The following is a 22,559-nucleotide window of genomic DNA, read 5'->3' on the forward strand; positions in this document are numbered from 1 at the left end:
TGTGAGTATAGCTTTTTTTAACCCACTATGAACCATGTACAGTATAACATTTTTTATACCGAAGGACAATCCATATAAGTGTCAAACACAGGGGTGCACAACCTGTGGCCTGCACTGCCCTGTCCTGCTGGATAGTGTTACCACTGATTGTCTGTCTGTGCAATCAGTTTTGTGTCTGTATGAAAATCAAGCACAGTTTAATTAGCAAGCACTTTCCTTCACTGCAAAAGTGCAGCGTTCATTAGTCATAACAGTCTCTTGCCACACAGTTACGGACTTTGGGGCACATTTATTAAGACCAGAGTTTTAGACGCTGGTCTTAATAAAGCCCTTCGCTGGCAGTGGTTTTGCCGAAGTTATGAAGAAGCGCCAGCCTTTGCATAACTTCGGCGGATCAACCGCAAGGTAGCTGTCTTACATTTAGATCATTTTCTACTCCCGGCCCTTCCCCTTCCACATCAAGCCCACAATTTTGGACCTGGCATAAGTGGGAATAAGTCTGTTGCGTAGCAATCTGTGCCTGGAATATGCCTACTATAGGCGTATTTCAGCATCATAAATGACCCCCTTTGTCTGCGTGACTAGAGCTGTATTAACCAATAAGCATTTTCCCAGACTTGGTGTCGGGCTTTAATCCAGAGAACCGTACATGTATGTGTGGGATTAAAGCTACCGTCCGGCAATCAAGCAGGGGCAGATCAGGTCCCTGGCTATCAGTGTCCCGAAAGAGAGGACAGAAGAGGTTTTGAACCATATCTGCCTTCTCCTTTCCCCACTGCATAGCGCTTACTGCTGAGTCGTAAAGGACATCACAGGCACCATTGACTTATAATGGGGTTCATCATCAGGTTAGGCCAAGGTGTCAGTTGTTTTGACAGTAAAAAAAATGCTATATTACCGCTCAAATATGTCAGAATCTGCAATGGGTTAGCAAACTACAGTATACATCACAAAACAGAGCACACCACGCCAAAAATACCATCATTTTATTAATGTCATCTGAGACAAATACCAGCAATTTGAAAAAAATACACAGAATTTGTGAAGAATTCTAATGAAGCTGTGCCAGGGGCAAAGCGTGTGGGGAATGTTACACAGCCCTATTTATGTGAATCTGTTCTTTACTTTTTATTTTGTATGTTTATATCATGGTATAACTTATTTATTTTTGTTGTCTTACATTACAGGGTTATATATCAGATTTAGCATATTCTAGCATCTCTGATGTGACATCATTACTATGTTTTGTCAGTACATTTTGCACTAGCCACTTTGTAAGCATTAGCATATTTTTCAGTCTTGCAAATAGATTTTTTTCTTATCAGGGGCTTGGGCTGTGGCTTTTGGAGTTGTGATTTATTAATGGACGCCATAATAAAATAATGGTATTTTTTAAGGTTTTCTGGCCTGGTATGCTCTTTTTTTTTCATGTGTACTGTGGTTTGCTAATACACATTGCTTTTTGCTCACGGGAAAAACCCGGTATATTTAGATTTGTTTGAGGTGTCCACTTTATATTATCAATAAGAATTAGTGATGGAGGCTCAGAAAGCAGTTTGTTTAATCAGTTCAGGAACAGGGTTATTTTCTAGTAATAATATAGTATTACAATAAAATAGATTGTCTGTTTTTTCATTTGTATGACTCAAACACTTTTGTCTTCTCTCTAGGGTCTCTGGCAGTTCTTCGCAGTAAGGGACCTGACATTCAGCTATCCAATCACTTGGTCACCTGACTTAAGCTTGCGCCATATTATGCTATTACGCAGTATTTAGGGACTTGAACATATATGTACGGCAGGCAGTTAAACCCGTTAAAGATGAACCCATTGTTAATAAAGTAAGCATTTGATAAATAAAAATGTAGCCTAACAACTATTTAATTTAAAAAAAAATCCATTTGAATTTGAAGAATTTACTTACATGAAGTTGACACATCCTGTTCCAGCTGGCGGGGCGATCCACACAAAGCTGAGGTTTGTAGTTGGCAGGTGGCTTACATGTGAAGCCACAACGCTACACATGAACTGAGTTCCAAACTGGTGGTCAGACATTATACCTGAAGAAATATAACAGCCAGTGAGGCAATTTTAATCACATCCACTTTAACTTAAATGTACAGTATGTAAAATGTACAGGACATGTATATATATAAAAAAAAATACATGTGAGTTACAACCCCAAAAATTCAACTTCTAAAACTTGAATCTTTTGGAATGCGCTAAAGAATCATGGATCATTTACTTGAGCACTAACTATAAGACTCCTAAAACCATTATGTCCCACCTTTGCAATATAGACTAGCTGCCATGAGCTGAAGGCATCTGTGTTGGTCCCATGTTCATATGTGTCCACATTGGTGAGAAAAATGAAGTTTTAATATATGCAAATGAGACTCTGGGAGCAGCAGGGGCGGTACCGTTACACGTAGATGTTCTGCTCACTCTGCAACTGCTGTCAGGCATCATGCCTGGTCTGTCAAGTGTGGAAATTGCATAGAGCAGAGCCTAGGTATAACGGTAATGTCCCCGCTGCTCCTAGAGGCTCATTTGCATATAAATCATTTTACTCAGCAATGCTACCACATATGAACATGGGACCAACACAGATGCCTTCAGCTGCTAAGCACACATGCAATAGGTTAGCCAGGTACAAATATGCTGACGGATGCCCTTTAAGGTCTATAGGGAGTATTTTCTTTAACCACTTCAACCCCACTTGCTGAAACCCCCTTAATGACCAGGCCACTTTTTACACTTCTGCACTACATTACTTTCACCGTTTGTCGCTCGGTCATGCAACTTACCACCCAAATGAATTTTACCTCCTTTTCTTCTCATTAATAGAGCTTTCATTTGGTGGTATTTCATTGCTGCTGACATTTTTACTTTTTTTGTTATTAATCGAAATTTTAAGTTTTTTTGCAAAAAAATGAAATTTTTCACTTTCAGCTGTAAAATTTTGCAAAAAAAAACGACATCCATATATACATTTTTCACTAAATTTATTGTTCTACATGTCTTTGATAAAAAAAAAAAAATGTTTGGGCAAAAAAAAAAAAAAAGGTTTGGGTAAAAGTTATAGCGTTTACAAACTATGGTACAAAAATGTGAATTTCCGCTTTTTGAAGCAGCTCTGACTTTCTGAGCACCTGTCATGTTTCCTGAGGTTCTACAATGCCCAAACAGTAGAAAAACCCCACAAATGACCCCATTTCGGAAAGTAGACACCCTAAGGTATTCGCTGATGGGCATAGTGAGTTCATAGAACTTTTTATTTTTTGTCACAAGTTAGCGGAAAATGATGATTTTTTTTTTCTTACAAAGTCTCATATTCCACTAACTTGCGACAAAAAATAAAAAATTCTAGGAACTCGCCATGCCCCTCACGGAATACCTTGGGGTGTCTTCTTTCCAAAATGGGGTCACTTGTGGCGTAGTTATACTGCCCTGGCAATTTAGGGGCCCATATGTGTGAGAAGTACTTTGCAATCAAAATGTGTAAAAAATGGCCTGCGAAATCCGAAAGGTGCACTTTGGAATATGTGCCCCTTTGCCCACCTTGGCTGCAAAAAAGTGTCACACATCTGGTATCGCCGTACTCAGGAGAAGTTGGGGAATGTGTTTTGGGGTGTCATTTTACATATACCCATGCTGGGTGAGAAAAATATCTTGGTCAAATGCCAACTTTGTATAAAAAAATTTGAAAAGTTGTCTTTTGCCAAGATATTTCTCTCACCCAGCATGGTTATATGTAAAATGACACCCCAAAACACATTCCACAACTTCTCCTGAGTACGGCGATACCATATGTGTGACACTTTTTTGCAGCCAAGGTGGGCAAAGGGGCACATATTCCAAAGTGCATCTTTCGGAATTCGCAGGCCATTTTTTACACATTTTGATTGCAAAGTACTTCTCACACATATGGGCCCCTAAATTGCCAGGGCAGTATAACTACGCCACAAGTGACCCCATTTTGGAAAGAAGACACCCCAAGGTATTCCGTGAGGGGCACGGCGAGTTCCTATAATTTTTTATTTTTTGTCACAAGTTAGCGGAAAATGATGATTTTTTATTTATTTTTTTTTCCTTACAAAGTCTCATATTCCACTAACTTGCGACAAAAAATAAAAAATTCTAGGAACTCGCCATGCCCCTCACGGAATACCTTGGGGTGTCTTCTTTCCAAAATGGGGTCACTTGTGGCGTAGTTATACTGCCCTGGCAATTTAGGGGCCCATATGTGTGGTAAGTAGTTTGAAATCAAAATGTGTAAAAAATGGCCGGTGATATCCTAAAGGTGCTCTTTGGAATGTGTGCCCCTTTGCCCACCTAGGCGGCAAAAAAGTGTCACACATGTGGTATCGCCGTACTCAGGAGAAGTTGGGGAATGTGTTTTGGGGTGTCATTTTACATATACCCATGCTGGGTGAGAGAAATATCTTGGCAAAATACAACTTTTCCCATTTTTTTATACAAAGTTGGCATTTGACCAAGATATTTCTCTCACCCAGCATGGGTATATGTAAAATGACACCCCAAAACACATTCCCCAACTTCTCCTGAGTACGGCGATACCACATGTGTGACACTTTTTTGCAGCCTAGATGCGCAAAGGGGCCCAAATTCCTTTTAGGAGGGCATTTTTAGACATTTGGATCCCAGACTTCTTCTCACGCTTTAGGGCCCCTAAAAAGCCAGGGCAGTATAAATATCCCACATGTGACCCCATTTTGGAAAGAAGACACCCCAAGGTATTCAATGAGGGGCATGGCAAGTTCATAGAAATTTTTTTTTTGGGCACAAGTTAGCGGAAATTGATTATTTTTTTGTTTTTTCTCACAAAGTCTCCCTTTCCGCTAACTTGGGACAAAAATGTAAATCTTTCATGGACTTAATATGCCCCTCACGGAATACCTTGGGGTGTCTTCTTTCCGAAATGGGTTCACATGTGGGTTATTTATACTGCCCTGGCATTTTAGGGGCCCTAAAGCGTGAGAAGAAGTCTGGAATATAAATGTCTAAAAAATGTTACGCATTTGGATTCCGTGAGGGGTATGGTGAGTTCATGTGAGATTTAATTTTTTGACACAAGTTAGTGGAATATGAGACTTTGTATGTCTGAATGGAGCCTTACAGGGGGGGTGATCAATGACAGGGGGGTGATCAATGACAGGGGGGTGATCACCCATATAGACTCCCTGATCACCCCCCTGTCATTGATCACCCCCCTGTAAGGCTCCATTCAGACGTCCGTATGATTTTTACGGATCCACTGATACATGGATCGAATCCGCAAAACACATACGGACGTCTGAATGGAGCCTTACAGGGGGGTGATCAATGACAAGGGGGTGATCACGCATATAGACTTCCTGATCACTTCCCTGTCATTGATCACCCCCCTGTAAGGCTCCATTCAGACGTCCGTATGATTTTTACGGATCCACTGATACATGGATCGGATCCGCAAAACACATACGGACGTCTGAATGGAGCCTTACAGGGGGGTGATCAATGACAGGGAAGTGATCAGGAAGTCTATATGCGTGATCACCCCCTTGTCATTGATCACCCCCCTGTAAGGCTCCATTCAGACGTCCGTATGATTTTTACGGATCCACTGATACATGGATCGGATCCGCAAAACACATACGGATGTCTGAATGGAGCCTTACAGGGGGGTGATCAATGACTAGGGGGTGATCACGCATATAGACTTCCTGATCACCCCCCTGTCATTGATCACCTCCCTGTCATTGATCACCCCCCTGTAAGGCTCCATTCAGACGTCCGTATGTGTTTTGCGGATCCGATCCATGTATCAGTGGATCCGTAAAAATCATACGGACGTCTGAATGGAGCCTTACAGGGGGGTGATCAATGACAGGGGGGTGATCAATGACAGGGAAGTGATCAGGAAGTCTATATGCGTGATCACCCCCTTGTCATTGATCACCCCCCTGTAAGGCTCCATTCAGACGTCCGTATGCGTTTTGCGGATCCGATCCATGTATCAGTGGATCCGTAAAAATCATACGGACGTCTGAATGGAGCCTTACAGGGGGATGATCAATGACAGGGGGGTGATCAGGGAATCTATATGGGTGATCACCTCCCTGTCATGGATCACCCCCCTGTAAGGCTCCATTCAGACGTCCGTATGTGTTTTGCGGATCCGATCCATGTATCAGTGGATCCGTAAAAATCATACGGACGTCTGAATGGAGCCTTACAGGGGGGTGATCAATGACAGGGGGGTGATCAATGACAGGGGGGGTGATCAGGGAATCTATATGGGTGATCATCTCCCTGTCATTGATCACCCCCCTGTAAGGCTCCGTTCAGACGTCCGTATGTGTTTTGCGGATCCGATCCATGTATCAGTGGATCCGTAAAAATCATACGGACGTCTGAATGGAGCCTTACAGGGGGGTGATCAATGACAGGGAAGTGATCAGGAAGTCTATATGCGTGATCACCCCCTTGTCATTGATCACCCCCCTGTAAGGCTCCATTCAGACGTCCGTATGCGTTTTGCGGATCCGATCCATGTATCAGTGGATCCGTAAAAATCATACGGACGTCTGAATGGAGCCTTACAGGGGGGTGATCAATGACAGGGGGGTGATCAATGACAGGGGGGTGATTAGGGAGTCTATATGGGGTGATCAGTGGTTCATAAAGGGTTAATAAGTGACAGGGGGGGGTGTAGTGTAGTGTGGTGTTTGGTGCTACTTTACACAGCTACCTGTGTCCTCTGGTGGTCGATCCTAACAAAAGGGACCACCAGAGGACCAGGTAGCAGTTATATTAGACGCTGTTATCAAAACAGCGTCTAATATACCTGTTAGGGGTTAAAAAAATCACATCTCCAGCCTGCCAGCGAGCGATCGCCGCTGGCAGGCTGGAGATCCACTCGCTTACCTTCCGTTCCTGTGAGCGCGCGCGCCTGTGTGCGCGCGTTCACAGGAAATCTCGGCTATCGCGAGATGACGCACCGATGCGTCCAGGAGGAGTAAATCAATCACCTCCCGGACGCATCGGTGCGTACAGCGGTCGGGAGGTGGTTAAGGAAAGTACCTTTCTCCCATGAAACACCCTCAAATTACTCTGCCTGAACAATATTAATGGTATTTCGGGCACTAACAAAGTTGTACAGGATACTCAGGATTTATGAACAACATATAAATGCATCATGTATCCCAGTTTCCAGGTTTTCAAAAACACCTTAAAGTTTTTCTTTATTTCACAAATTAACTCTAGGACAGATATATAAGTTTGGGACTACCCAGAGACTATTCTATTATAGGAATTCGATTCAAAGAGTAACCGTACTTTCACACTTTTCATTTAATAGAGAATAGTATATCTAGAACATTTCTAAATCACTTCATTTAAAAAAAATCTGCCTGTATCCACTTGAAGAAAAAAAACTGTAAGTAAAGTCAAGGCCACTAAGGGTCTCACTTCCACCTAAGATCTGGCAAGATCTGTCCCTGGTAACAGACACTCAGAAAATGTTTGAGAGGAAGTGTGGTGTGTCAAACCTAGATAAGATCATGAACCTGATAAAATAACTGCTTCTGAACATTACAGGAGCCTCCTGTCTGTATATGTGATTGATCCCTTCTTATCTGTTTTGTGAGATACAGAGCCCAAAACAAGCATAGTGGGAAGTAAGTTCAAGGATGTCACAGCAGTACAGTGCTGGCAGAAGGTATCCCCTGCTTTTGTGTGAAATGCATCTAGCTGTGCAGCTGACAAAGGGAATAATATGGCTGAAAAAACCATACGGAAAGTACAAACATAACAGTTCCTTCAGTGTTATGATTCTACAATGAAGTCCAGTCATTATACAAACTCTTTTTGAAAAACTCAGGTACACTTAAAAATTGATTGTCCAGCCAATATTTTTTAGGTTTAGAATTCTTTAAGAAAAAAGTTATACTCATCTGACCAATACCATTACTCTTGCTCCAATTCTTCCTGGTCCAACACTGGTCTCTACCCCCTGGTCCATTACTCATTATTTATTACAGCCTGAAAATGGATGCAGCATCACATTCAAGAGGGATCAGGAAGTAAAGACTGACAAGAGACCTGGGAAGTGTTGGTTTGGGATTGGCAGGGGATTAGTGAGGTATTACTTTTTATTTATTTAAGCATTCTGTGGCTTTAATTTTTTTTTTTAATGACTGACCAGACAATCCATTTTAATTTAAAAAACTTACAACACCTTATTCCTTCAATATAACATGAATTTAGCTGATTGTTCAACATATGTTTCCCTAAATGACATTTCCCATCCATCCGAAATATCAAGGACTATATTTTTGCTCCTTGCTGTTGCTTGTGGTTTGAGTCCATACAAGATGGCCATGACAACACTACACCTCACAAAAATCAGCCAGGGTTATATTGTCATCAGAATCTCTATACAGTGCAGGTTTTATCCTAAAGTGATCACCTATAAATGCCTTTTAATTACTGCATAAAAAAGTAAGACCGACAAGACCAACCATATTATATTAAAATATGATTAATACTTATTGATATATCAACAGAAAAAAAAACACACCCCATAAAATCAGATAAAAATATTATCAGAGGGAACAAGGCTGCCATTAATCAACAAGGTGGTGGATAATATATAAGAAAAAATAGAATGATATAAAATACCAAAATAATAAATAGTTATATAGTAAATTGATGATATATTACATATATATGCCCAAAATATATCAAAAAGAAAAATATACATAAATGTATACTTGGTGGTTATAATTATCAGTATTGATGCATACATTATGAATAAATACTTATAATGTATAAAAAGTGTATATAAATTAAATCAGCAGTACATATTCCCAAAGTTACTAATCTCATTGCAATAGGCTAAAAATGCAGTACAGTAATATATTATAAATAATAGATAGAATAAATATAAAAATTCATGTCAATTTAAGAAAATATCTGCTGCCAAAACTAACAGTCATACTGCAATGAGCCAAAAGTATGATACGTTGGTATAATATAAATTATTTGGTCAGAAAATGCATATAACATAGTGCAAGGGGCTATAAGCGAAAAAGATATCCAACTTTTCTAACTGTATCTACTAACAAGCCTGCTGATTCAATATCCAATAAATTACCAACCAAATGAAGGCATATAATGAAAGCGAGACCCACTTAGATTCCAACGCATTTTGACAATACGGCTTCTTCGGGAGGTACTTTATCTTAAATTGTCCATATCACAAGATAAGAGTAAAGTGGTGTACAGAAGTATATGGGCTTCTACACCACTTTGCATTTGTCTCTGAAGAGAGCTGAGTAAAGCCATTCACAGTCACAGAAGCACAGTGCTTAACTGAGCAAATATGTCTCTTCATTTCACCAGTCAGTGGAGGTGTCACAACCCAAACCACCACCCATAATAATACATGACATGTCACTATAACATCTAAGAGTGCATTAGATAACAAGGTGAGTGCCCTGATGATAAATCTGATGCAGGGCTCATGCAGACCACCACATCCATTTTGGGATCCGCAAAACACAGATCCCGGCTGTGTGCATGCTGCCATTTTTTTTCACTCTCCTCTAGAAATGTCCGATCCTTGTCCGTAAAACAGACAACGAATAGGACATGTTCTATCTTTTTTGCAGGAAAATGGGACAGACATGCAGATGCGGAGAGCATTCAAATGAATAGGTCTGCATCCGACCCATGCAGATCAGATGCTGAACGAACATACAGCCGTGTGCATAAGCCCGCAGGCTGATTCATGAAGGCCCAAAACATTGGCAATTGATATTAGGCCTCTTTCACACTTGCATTGTCCGGATCCGGCGTGTACTCCACTTGCCGGAATTACACGCCGGATCCGGAAAAACGCAAGTGTACTGAAAGCATTTGAAGACGGATCCGTCTTCAAAATGCTTTCAGTGTTACTATGGCAGCCAGGACGCTATTAAAGTCCTGGTTGCCATAGTAGGAGCGGGGAGCGGTATACTTACAGTCCGTGTGGCTCCCGGGGCGCTCAAGAATGACGTCAGAGCGCCCCATGCGCATGGATGACGTGCCATGCGATCACGTCATCCATGCGCCTGGGGCGCCCTGACGTCACTCTGGAGCGCCCCGGGAGCCGCACGGACTGTAAGTATGCTGCTCCCCCGCTCCCCACTACACTTTACCATGGCTGCCAGGACTTTAGCGTCCCGGCAGCCATGGTAACCATTCAGAAAAAGCTAAACGTCGGATCCGGCAATGCGCCGAAACGACGTTTAGCTTAAGGCCGGATCCGGATCAATGCCTTTCAATGGGCATTCATTCCGGATCCGGCCTTGTGGCAAGTCTTCAGGATTTTTGGCCGGAGCAAAAAGCGCAGCATGCTGCGGTATTTTCTCCGGCCAAAAAAAGTTACGGTCCGGAACTGAAGACATCCTGATGCATCCTGAAGGACGGACTGTCCATTCAGAATGCATTAGGATAAAACTGATCAGGATTCTTCTGGCATAGAGCCCCGACGACGGAACTCTATGCCGGAAGAAAAGAACGCAGGTGTGAAAGAGCCCTTACAGGAGAATTTACACTCAAACAAATTTTGGGGTAAAACCCCAAAGGACATACAGGTACTTAAATCCTCAGCTTGCTTGGAATCCTCATTCATTTGTATTGTACTGCAGTGCAGGGTGTCTATTGCTGACTGTAGGTTGTTATTTTACACAAGCACAAGCCAAAATTTGCAGATGTAATAGGCAGACAGAAATGTGCCTGTAATACACGTGTGAGATTAGACTAAGGCTAGGTTCACATCTCAGCAAATTTCCGTTTCTCTTTTCTGGTATAGGAACAGAAGAATTAAAGAGCCGTATGTGGCATGTCAGATACTAACAGAGTCCGACAGATCCTGCTCACTATAATGGGGTCTGTCAGTTTTCGGCCCCAGCATCCTGTCAGACAGTATTTTCTCCTGCTTTTTTTATTACCAAAGTTTGTAAAGGAAGCTCCTACAGAAACTTCCACCACAGATAGTGGTAAAATTGTGATCATTGCCCTTATTCATAATTGATTTGCAGTTTTGGGTGGCTATATTAAGTAGACACTTACTGAATATCTGTATCCTGAGTGTCTCTTCATTTTATTATGCATAGAATAGCATTATCTGTCCAAGACAACTGACTTGCTTAGTCGCTGAACTGAACTTTGCCAGAATGCCAAAAGTCAAATGGATTACTCACAATTCATTAGAAAGGCTAAACTGACTGTCAGGCATATATGTATCTATGTGCAGGATGCTAAGACAGCAGCACACACATAGTCCGTAGTCTATTGTGCAGTGATTGATGTATTGAAAGCATGTAAGACAGGCAAGAGAGGCTGATTAAAGAGCCAAACATTTTAGGAGTCATTCACTGAAAGTAATACAGGATTTTCAACCATTGAACATGCATAAAAGAAGCCCAGATGTTAGTCAACAAAGAGCACCAAAAATGCCACTTGCTCATTTTACACCATTGACGTGAAATAGTTTCCTTTCAGGAAGCAGCTTCACTAGACAAGCTGAGAACACAACAAACATAATTAGAAGTGTTGCACCTATTTTGCCCTAATCTACGTGATTACACTGATCTTTGCGTCTACAAGCAATGAAGTAGTTCTAAAGACAGTATGCATTGTATCATGCATACATTTTATCCATTGCATACTTTTCACTATATGAATTTTTATATATGACTGAAAAAAGAAAAAAAATGACCACAGTTACGGTACATGTAAGGGCTTGTTCATACATTACAGAACTGCTACAAACTTTACATCCGGATTTACAGATAGACAATGTATAACAGGCTGTAGTACCAAAAACCTCATGCACATACTGCACATATTTTTATATGTAACTATAAGTCAAGGCGAGGGTTAAGTTCCCACACCTCTATGTACAGTTATGTTTCACTGATGCCAAGACAACCAAGATCAAAGCTACCTCCAATCCACTCGTTTAGGTAAACCCTTAAGGTGGATTTAGACAGGGTGAAGGGAAGCAGATTCTCAGGAAGGAAGCGTTCCCAACAGTCGGCTGCTCACTCAGTGGAGGTAAGGCACTGCATTTACATGCAATGATCACCTTCACAGTATGAGGAAGAGGGATCTCTATTGCAGCTGCATTATATCTGGACAGCAGAAATGATAACTTAGGTGCCTGCACAAATGACAGGTTCATCCAATGAACAAGAGGACGATAGGTGCTCCTTCTGTCCCTGTATAGACTTGCTATGGCAGCAGGAGACCTAACAACATCCTCTAGGTCTGCCTTATTGTCACCTTATAATTTGGAGGTACTCAATCTAATAGCGATCACTGGTGGATATTTGGAAATTCAAGCGTAACCAATAAGTAATGACAGTCACAGAGTCATTCATAATTGGCTATATAATGTATATACAGTGAAAAAATGTATATACATTTGAATACCCTATCATCTGAATAGACTTTTATATATGTATGTAGAGAAGACAGTATTAAATAAAATGTCCCTATAAGTCCATAAGGATTTATATGTGGAAGGAAGAACAGCACATGATATTACCAGATACCTGTATATCTGGGGGATTCAAGACTAAGCAGATTGCAGAAACTACTAAAATTAGGTTAAGAACTGTCCAACACATTATTAAAAACTGGAAGGATAGTGGGGGCCCATTGTATTCGAGAAAGAAATGTGGCAGGAAAAAAATCCTGAATGATCGTGATCGGCGATCACTTAAACGTTTGGTGAAATAGAATCAAAGAAAAACAATAGGAGAACTCAGGGCTATTTTTAATAGTGAAAGTAAGAGCATTTCCACACGCACAATGCGAAGGGAACTCAAGGGATTGGGACTGAACAGCTGTGTATCCATAGGAAAACCACTAATCAGTGAGGCAAACCAGAAAAAAGGCTTCAATTTGCTAGGGAGCATAAAGATTGGACTCTGGAGCAATGAAAGGAGGTCATGTGGTCTGATGAGTCAAGATTTACCCTGTTCCAGAGTGATGGGCGCATCAGGGTAAGAAGAGAGGCATCATGCCTAGTGCCTACTGTACAAGCCTGTGGGGGCAGTGCTATGATCTGGTGTTGCTGCAGTTGGTCAGGTCTAGATTCAGCAACAGTATGTGCTCCAACAATGAGGTCAGCTGACCTCATTCTTGGAGCACATACTGAACATACTGAATGACCAGGTTATTCTATCAATAGATTTGTTCTTCCCTGATGTCACGGGCATATTCCAAGATGACAATGCCAGGATTCATCGGGCTCAAATTGTGAAAGAGGGGTTCAGGGAAAATGAGACATCATTTTCACACATGGATTGGCCACCACAGAGTCCAGACCTTAACCCCATTGAGAATCTTTGGGATGTGCTGGAGAAGGCTTTGCGCAGCAGTCAGATTCTATCATCAATGCAAGATCTTGGTGAAAAATGAATGCAACACTGGATGGAAATAAATCTTGTGACATTGTTTCACTGATGCCAAGACAACCAAGATCAAAGCTACCTCCAATCCACTCGTTTAGGTAAACCCTTAAGGTGGATTTAGACAGGGTGAAGGGAAGCAGATTCTCAGGAAGGAAGCGTTCCCAACAGTCGGCTGCTCACTCAGTGGAGGTAAGGCATTGCATTTACATGCAATGATCACCTTCACAGTATGAGGAAGAGGGATCTCTATTGCAGCTGCATTATATCTGGACAGCAGAAATGATAACTTAGGTGCCTGCACAAATGACAGGTTCATCCAATGAACAAGAGGACGATAGGTGCTCCTTCTGTCCCTGTATAGACTTGCTATGGCAGCAGGAGACCTAACAACATCCTCTAGGTCTGCCTTATTGTCACCTTATAATTTGGAGGTACTCAATCTAATAGCGATCACTGGTGGATATTTGGAAATTCAAGCGTAACCAATAAGTAATGACAGTCACAGAGTCATTCATAATTGGCTATATAATGTATATACAGTGAAAAAATGTATATACATTTGAATACCCTATCATCTGAATAGACTTTTATATATGTATGTAGAGAAGACAGTATTAAATAAAATGTCCCTATAAGTCCATAAGGATTTATATGTGGAAGGAAGAACAGCACATGATATTACCAGATACCTGTATATCTGGGGGATTCTAGACTAAGCAGATTGCAGAAACTACTAAAATTAGGTTAAGAACTGTCCAACACATTATTAAAAACTGGAAGGATAGTGGGGGCCCATTGTATTCGAGAAAGAAATGTGGCAGGAAAAAAATCCTGAATGATCGTGATCGGCGATCACTTAAACGTTTGGTGAAATAGAATCAAAGAAAAACAATAGGAGAACTCAGGGCTATTTTTAATAGTGAAAGTAAGAGCATTTCCACACGCACAATGCGAAGGGAACTCAAGGGATTGGGACTGAACAGCTGTGTATCCATAGGAAAACCACTAATCAGTGAGGCAAACCAGAAAAAAGGCTTCAATTTGCTAGGGAGCATAAAGATTGGACTCTGGAGCAATGAAAGGAGGTCATGTGGTCTGATGAGTCAAGATTTACCCTGTTCCAGAGTGATGGGCGCATCAGGGTAAGAAGAGAGGCATCATGCCTAGTGCCTACTGTACAAGCCTGTGGGGGCAGTGCTATGATCTGGTGTTGCTGCAGTTGGTCAGGTCTAGATTCAGCAACAGTATGTGCTCCAACAATGAGGTCAGCTGACCTCATTCTTGGAGCACATACTGAACATACTGAATGACCAGGTTATTCTATCAATAGATTTGTTCTTCCCTGATGTCACGGGCATATTCCAAGATGACAATGCCAGGATTCATCGGGCTCAAATTGTGAAAGAGGGGTTCAGGGAAAATGAGACATCATTTTCACACATGGATTGGCCACCACAGAGTCCAGACCTTAACCCCATTGAGAATCTTTGGGATGTGCTGGAGAAGGCTTTGCGCAGCAGTCAGATTCTATCATCAATGCAAGATCTTGGTGAAAAATGAATGCAACACTGGATGGAAATAAATCTTGTGACATTGCAGAAGCTTATCGAAACAATGCCACAGTGAATGTGTGCCATAATCAAAGCTAAAGGTGGTCCAACAAAATATTAGAGTGTGTGACCTTTTTTTTGGTGGCAGTGTATGTATGTACACATTGGAGAAAGGACAGTATTATAGTCAGGACACCCAAGGGTAGTATTATTCTACATTATTATTATTATTATTATTATTATTATTATTATTATCTTAACTACAATAATATATTTGTGTAATTTGTTTTTATATTCTTTTTTATTTTTTATTCATTGGTATACTACAGTCTTTCATTTTTTCCCCTTACTATATTATATTTCATAAAATATTATGATTATTATTACTATTATTATTTAACACTATATCACAGTCTAATTGTCAGAATGTGAGAGTGCCAGTCTGTGTTATCAAATATTGTATTAGAATTTATGAACTCTGGTATCAGGCAACCAGTGAGATTAGAGCCCCCACAGCTTTCCATCAATTGCACTAGGTGAGCCATCTACTCTTCTTTGTATCAGCATTTTGTTGACATCTGCATTAGCTAAATAAACCTGTTATGCCTAATGGGTATACTTTACTAGATTAAAATGGTTTACCTACAGAGGTGCTTGAAAGTTTGCGAACCCTTCATCATTTTCTATATTTCTGCATAAATGTGAACTAAAACTACATCTGATTTTCACATAAATCCTAAAAGTAGATAACGATAAACAAAACCAAATGAGTCAAAAATATTACACTTTATTATTTATTGAGGAAAATGATCCAATATCACCTTTGATTTCAGTATCTGGTGTGATGCCTCTTTGCCTCTCTCTGCTCTGCTATCCCTCTGCCCCTTCTCCAAATCCTTATTATGAAATCTTTGTCATTAGGATAAAGCATATCAGCTCCGCTGAGCCCCCGGCCAAAGTGTTGAAGTGGCGACCGAGATCCCCAAGGGCCAAGCCAAGTAATTGTAAGTTTTTATGGGGGTTCTACAAAAGAGCTATCGTGGGGCAAAGTTCATATTCGTGTTTACACATGCGGTTTAAAATGAATGCTTTCTCCTATTATAAACAAATAAATAATGATGCAACGCTGTGGGGCTGGTATGCAACTTTTTCCAGGGCTGGTTTTTTATCCCCAGTCCGGCCCTGGCTGGGCCAACCCCCCTTACCCTCCCACAAAATGGGGCATAAAAGTCAGTGCGCAATGGGGGAGGGAAGCTTTTTGCCCTGTGGTCACATCGCCAATTGGCTGTCCGTTGGAACGTTTTGTGCCTGGATTTTGCATAGGCAAAATCCAAGATAGTCATTTCTCTTTTTATCCCCGTTTATTTTCCACATGCTTCCCATCTTGCTCTTTTTCTGTAAATTTTTGTATGCATTGTTGGCTTCACTTCTGTGTTACTTAAAGTAAAAGATATTTTCATATATTTTCCATTGTCTCTCTCTTATCGCTCTAAGCCCCACTGCAACACAGTACTTGTACGCCTTGAAGAGACCTACCTGTTTTATAGTACACTGATATTAGAGACATAACTGTTTTACGACTCGATTGGTGTTAGCTTGTAGCGTGGTAGTGGGGCTGATCTGTGAGTGGTCCGAACCCCTATCCTTACAATTATAGAGAAATAAGGGGGTCCAGGATTGACTGTTTGGGTAATCCTGAATCTCCTCCCTGTCACAGTCCACCCTCGGTTGGGCTTTTCTCCCCGCTGGGGTGTTCTGGCGGTCATAAGTCTGATTTAAACGGGTGGTCGTGACACCTTACACATTGCTCTTTGCATGATCTTTGTACAAAGTCAACTACTCCTGGATAGGGTAATAATGGTCTTGAATTTCCTACACAGCCTGTAGATTGGTGAAGAGATGGTTCTGTAAACTTTTCCAGTCTGGTGAGCATCAACAACTCTGTGGTCTTCAGAAATATGATCAAACTTTGATAGATCCCTGTTCTTTAAATAAAACAGGTCATCCACTCACACCTAATTATCACCCCATTGATTGAAACCACCTGACTGTAATTTCACCTTCAAATGATCTATAATCCTAAAGGTTCACATACTTTTGTCCAGGGGCGTCGCTAGGTTAACTCCTTAAGGACTCAGCCCTATTTCACATTAAGGACTTGGCCATTTTTTGCAAATCTGACCAGTGTCACTTTAAGTGCTGATAACTTTAAAACACTTTGACTTATCCAGGCCATTCTGAGATTGTTTTTTCGTCACATATTGTACTTCATGACACTGGTAAAATGAAGTAAGAAAAATGATTTTTTTTTGCATAATAAAATACCTAATTTACCAAAAATTCCCCATATGTCTACTTCATGTTTGAATTATTTTGGGAATTATATTTTATTTTTTGGGGATGTTACAAGGCTTAGAAGTTTAGAAGCAAATCTTGAAATTTTTCTGAAATTTACAAAAACCCAATTTTTAGGTACCACTACAGGTCTGAAGTCACTTTGCGAGGCTTACATAATAGAAACCGCCCCATTCTATAAACTACACCCCTCAAGGTATTTAAAACTGATTTTACAAACTTCGTTAACCCTTTAGGTGTTGCACAAGAGTTATTGGCAAATGGGGATGAAATTTGAGAATTTCATATTTTTTGCCTAATTTTCCATTTTAACCAATTTTTTCCACTAACAAAGCAAGGGTTAACAGCCAAACAAGACTGTATCTTTATTGCCCTGACTCTGCCGTTTACAGAAACACCCAGATGTGGCCGTAAACTACTGTACGGCCACACAGCGGGGTGTAGAGTGAAAGGTGCGCCGTATGGTTTTTGGAAGCCAGATTTTGCTGGACAGTTTTTTTTTTACACCATGTCCCATTTGAAGTCCCCTGATGCACCCCTAGAGTAGAAACTCCATAAAAGTGACCCCATCTAAGAAACTACACCCCTCAAGGTATTCAAAACTGATTTTATAAACTTTGTTAACTTTTTAGGTGTTACACAAGATTTTATGGAAAATAGAGATACAATTTCAAAATTTCACTTTTTTGGCAGATTTTCCATTTTAATATTTTTTTTCCAGTTACAAAGCAAGGGTTAACAGCCAAACAAAACTCATTATTTATGGCCCTGATTCTGTAGTTTACAGAAACACCCCATATGTGGTCGTAAACTGTTGTACGGGCGCACACGGCAGGGCGCAAAAGGAAAGAAATGCCATAAGGTTTTTGGAAGGCAGATTTTGCTGGACTGTTTTTTTTGACACCATGTCCCATTTGAAGCCCCCCTGTTGCACCCCTAGAGTAGAAACTCCAAAAAAGTGACCCCATTTTAGAAAGTACGGAATAGGGTGGCAGTATTGTTGGTACTAGTTTAGGGTACATATGATTTTTGGTTGTACTATATTACACTTTTTGTGCGGCAAGGTAACAAGAAATAGCTTTTTTGGCACGTTTTATTTTTTGTTATTTACAACATTCATCTGACAGGTTAGATCATGTGGTAATTTTATAGAGCAGGTTGTCACGGACGCGGCGATACCTAATATGTATACAATTTTTTTTATTTATGTAAGTTGTATACAATAACTTCATTTTTAAAACCAAAAAATGTTTTAGTGTCTCCATAGTCTAAGAGACATTGTTTTTTAAGTTTTTGGGCGATTATCTTGAGTAGGGTCTCATTTTTTGCAGGATGAGATGACGGTTTGATTGGCACTATTTTGGGGTGCATATGACTTTTTGATCGCTTGCTATTACACTTTTTGTGACGTAAGATGACAAAAAATGGCTTTTTTTACACTTTTTTTTTTTTTTACGGTGGTCACCTGAGGGGTTAGGTCATGTGATATTTTTATAGAGCTGGTCGATACGGATGCTGCGATACCTAATATGTATACTTTATTTTTATTTATGTAAGTTTTACACAATGATTTCATTTTTGAAACAAAAAAAAATCATGTTTTAGTGTTTCCATGGTCTAAGAGCCATAGTTTTTTCAGTTTTTGGGCGATTATCTTGAGTAGGGTCTCATTTTTTGCGGGATGAGATGAAGGTTTGATTGGTACTATTTTGGCATACATGCGACTTTTTTGATCACTTTTATTGCCTTTTTTGGGAAGTAAGGTGGGCAAAATTTCAATTTTCTCATAGTTTTTATTTTTTATGGCGTTCACTGTGCGGGGAAAGTAACATGACTGTTTTATAGATCAGGTCGTTACGGACGCGGCGATACCTAATATGTGTAGTGTATTTTTATTTATTTTATTTTTTATTCAGTGATAAATGTTTTTTTTTTATCTTTACTTTTTTCACTTTTGTTTTACATTTTTTTGACCCAGACCCACTTGGTTCTTGAAGATCCAGTGGGTCTGATGTCTGTATAATACAGTACAGTACAATATATATTGTACTGTACTGTATTTTACTTACACTTTGTGTGAACAGATCTATGCCTTTAGCATAGATCTGTTCAGCACCATGGACAGCAGGACGCCTGAGAAGGCGTCCTGTTGACATGGGAACCTTCCCCGTCTGCCACAACTTCGCAGACGAGGAAGGGTAAGCACAGGGCTGCGGGGGGCTCTCTCCCTGTCCATCGGGGGGCTGCAAAGGCACAGCAACCCCCCGATGGGAGAGGGAGCCCCTTGACCCTGACAGTTAACCTTTTCCATACCGCGGTCCGTAGGTATCTGCCATAATCATCGGCCTCATATGCCAGACACTCAAATTTAATCTTGTTGTGTATCAAAATTGAGACCCCTCTAGAATAGGTGGTATATACAGAGTGGTACCTTCCACTATCCATCTCTTCTCCAATCACCTTAAAGATTCCTTATCCAGGTGTGTCTCTTGGAGGCAGATGATGGCTGGCAAGAACCCATTCATCCACTCAAGGATAGCGTATCTCTTTACTCTCGTTCGTAAACCTCTCACATTCAACGAAAGAATCCTAACCATCTAGCAGAGAGGGAAGAGTAGAACAAACAAACAAAATAAAAACTAAAGGAGAAAAAAAAATGAAAATAAACACGTCCCCTCTCCCTCATCCCATAAATAACCCCCCACCCTAGATAGTCCCCCCCCCCCCTCTGCTAACCAGCAGTCGGGGAGACTCCATATCTTAGCATAATGACTCCTTTCCCTTCCGCCACCCCAACCACAAAGGGCCCTACCCATGCGCCCACTCGCTAACCTCCTCCGGGGTCTGAAAAAAAAACGTCCTGCCTTTGTATTCCACCCTTAATTTTGCCTGGAAAAAGTAAACTGTACTTTAGGCCTGCCTCCCTCAATCTCTTTTTAACAGCGATAAACTCTTTTCTATGGGCATTAGTATAAGCAGAATAATCTGGAAAGAGTCTTATCTTTTTGCCCTGTATCTGATATTTTTCCGAGTTCCTAGCATCAGATATTATTGTATCGCGGTCCTTTGCAAGTAGACATTTGAGCAATATCTGGCTGGGGTAATCCCCTGGGACCCTCTTTTTTGTGGGGACCCTATGTGCTCTTTCAATAGCAAACAACGGGGAGAGAGTACCCTCCTTACAGTTCCCCCTTATCCATTTCTCCATAAATTCAGTACATCCCCGGCAAGCACCTCCTGGCAGTGACAGGTATCAGTACTCCGGTATCGGCGTCAGCATCCCTAGCGAGTGAATCAGCATAGCGGCGAGCGAGCGGACCGGACAGCCGGCGTGCAGGGGGAGCGGAGCCTAGCCTCACACGTCAGACGCTCCCATGCTCCTCCAGAGGGGGCCTTATTTCTACTGGGGATTCTGTGAGGGTATTATTAATATGGGAGGGCTCTTCTAATAATGGAGGCATTGTTGAGGAGCATTATCACGGTTGGGGCAGTGTTACTAATGAGGGCATTCTAGAAGGGAATTACTATTGGTGAGACTATGAGGAGCACTATTTCTATGGGGGGCAGTAATGTTTCTTCAGGATAGTATTTGGGGGTATTGTGGGGGGCAGGGGCGTAACTAAAGGCTCATGGGCCCCTGGTGCAAGAGTTCAGCTTGGGCCCCCATTCCCTCAGTGCTTTGTGTGTCTTCTTAAGACAAGTGTCACAAGTGTCTTTAGGCCCCTTCAGGCTCCTGGGCCCGGTAGCGACTGCTAGCTCTGCACCCCCTATAGCTACACCCCTGGGGGGGAGGGGGCACAGCAAGCAGCAGGATAAGACTGTGGGGACTCCAGTTGGGGGATAATGATAGAATGTGAGGAAGCTAAGATGTCTGTGTGTCACACTCTGCAGAGACGAGGCAACTGAGAGAAGTGTCCGGGCCAAGTGGAGAAGATCTACAGAAAAGATGATGACAGAGAGGAGACGTCACCCTGAGGCCCTGGATGTGACAGGTAAGTGCTGCTGTATAGCAAGTACAGCAAAGTGCGGGGGGGGGGGGGGGGGGCAACATATTTATTGGGGACATGGCAACATTTATATGGCAACATCTTTTGAGACCCGAGCAACGCCCCTGCTTTTGCCACTCATAGGTGTGATATTGGATCATGTTCCTCAATAATTAAACAACCAAGTCTAATATTTTTGACTAATTTCTTTGATTTTGTTATTTTTATCTACTTTTAGAACTTAAAAAGTAGATAATATTGAAAATCCAATGTAATTTTAGGTGAAATTTATGCAGAAATATAGAAAATTCGGAGGGATTCACAAACTTTCAAGCACTATTGTATATGTAAAACTTCTTTCTAAAGCAGATTTTTCATTAATAACAAACAGTCTATACTCCTTATCGTTAATGACAGGAAAACGCTATAGGTCTTTTTAAGCAACAAATTTAGCAAAGTAAAAAAACAAACACTACTCTCTTTTGCATGGCCATGCTCTCTGTGGAATGTTGCAAAACTGTAATTATGAATTTGGTTCCCACTAAGCAAATTAGAGTATAAAGACCAAAGGAAAGAAAAACATTAGCCTGCTACATTCTAACTGAACAGCAAATATACCTCAATATTCTGCATCCAACGTATTTATATTTTCACAGCATGTGGATTGTGGTAAGCACTATATATAGGTGTGTTACTGCTTCTATATTGTTTAAATTAGAATTTTTTGAAAAGTATACATTCTTAGGTGAGTACAGAAGAAAAAGGCATGGTGCATTGCTTAATTAAATCATATATGCCCCAACATAGAGATTACAACAGAATGAATCAGTTTTGAAAACACACAGCAATAACAATATAGCATAAAGAGAAAGTGCAAAGTACATGATCCAGTGATACTAATGTTAAATAGGAATACTGGTATATGCATATCAGAAACCTTGAGTTTGTGCAGTATAAAACTGAACTACGCACAAGCAGGACAAGTATAACTAAAAATAAATCAAAACATAGGCTACTTTCACACTTGCGTTTCACACTTGCACAGACGGATCCGCACCTATAATGCAAACAATGGTATCCGTTCAGAACGGATCCGTCTGCATAACGGCTTTTTCAGATCTGAGTTTTCAAGATTGTGAAAACTCAGATCCGACAGTATATTCTAACAGAGGTGTTCCCATGGTGATGGGGACGCTTC

At 40.9% G+C, this 22,559-nt stretch overlaps 1 protein-coding gene across 2 annotated transcripts in view; it reads right to left on the reverse strand.

Moving 5' to 3' along the window:
- RELN (reelin) overlaps positions 1–22,559 on the reverse strand; it is a 716,958-nt gene that overhangs the window by 595,991 nt on the left and 98,408 nt on the right. For both annotated transcript variants that reach the window (XM_044280166.1, XM_044280165.1), the window contains exon 3: positions 1,923–2,058. In XM_044280166.1, the coding sequence (XP_044136101.1) occupies positions 1,923–2,058 (136 nt within the window). The remainder of the gene's footprint in view (positions 1–1,922; positions 2,059–22,559) is intronic.

This window comes from Bufo gargarizans, chromosome 2 (assembly GCF_014858855.1).
Source record: "Bufo gargarizans isolate SCDJY-AF-19 chromosome 2, ASM1485885v1, whole genome shotgun sequence".
NCBI classification, from domain to species: domain Eukaryota; kingdom Metazoa; phylum Chordata; class Amphibia; order Anura; family Bufonidae; genus Bufo; species Bufo gargarizans.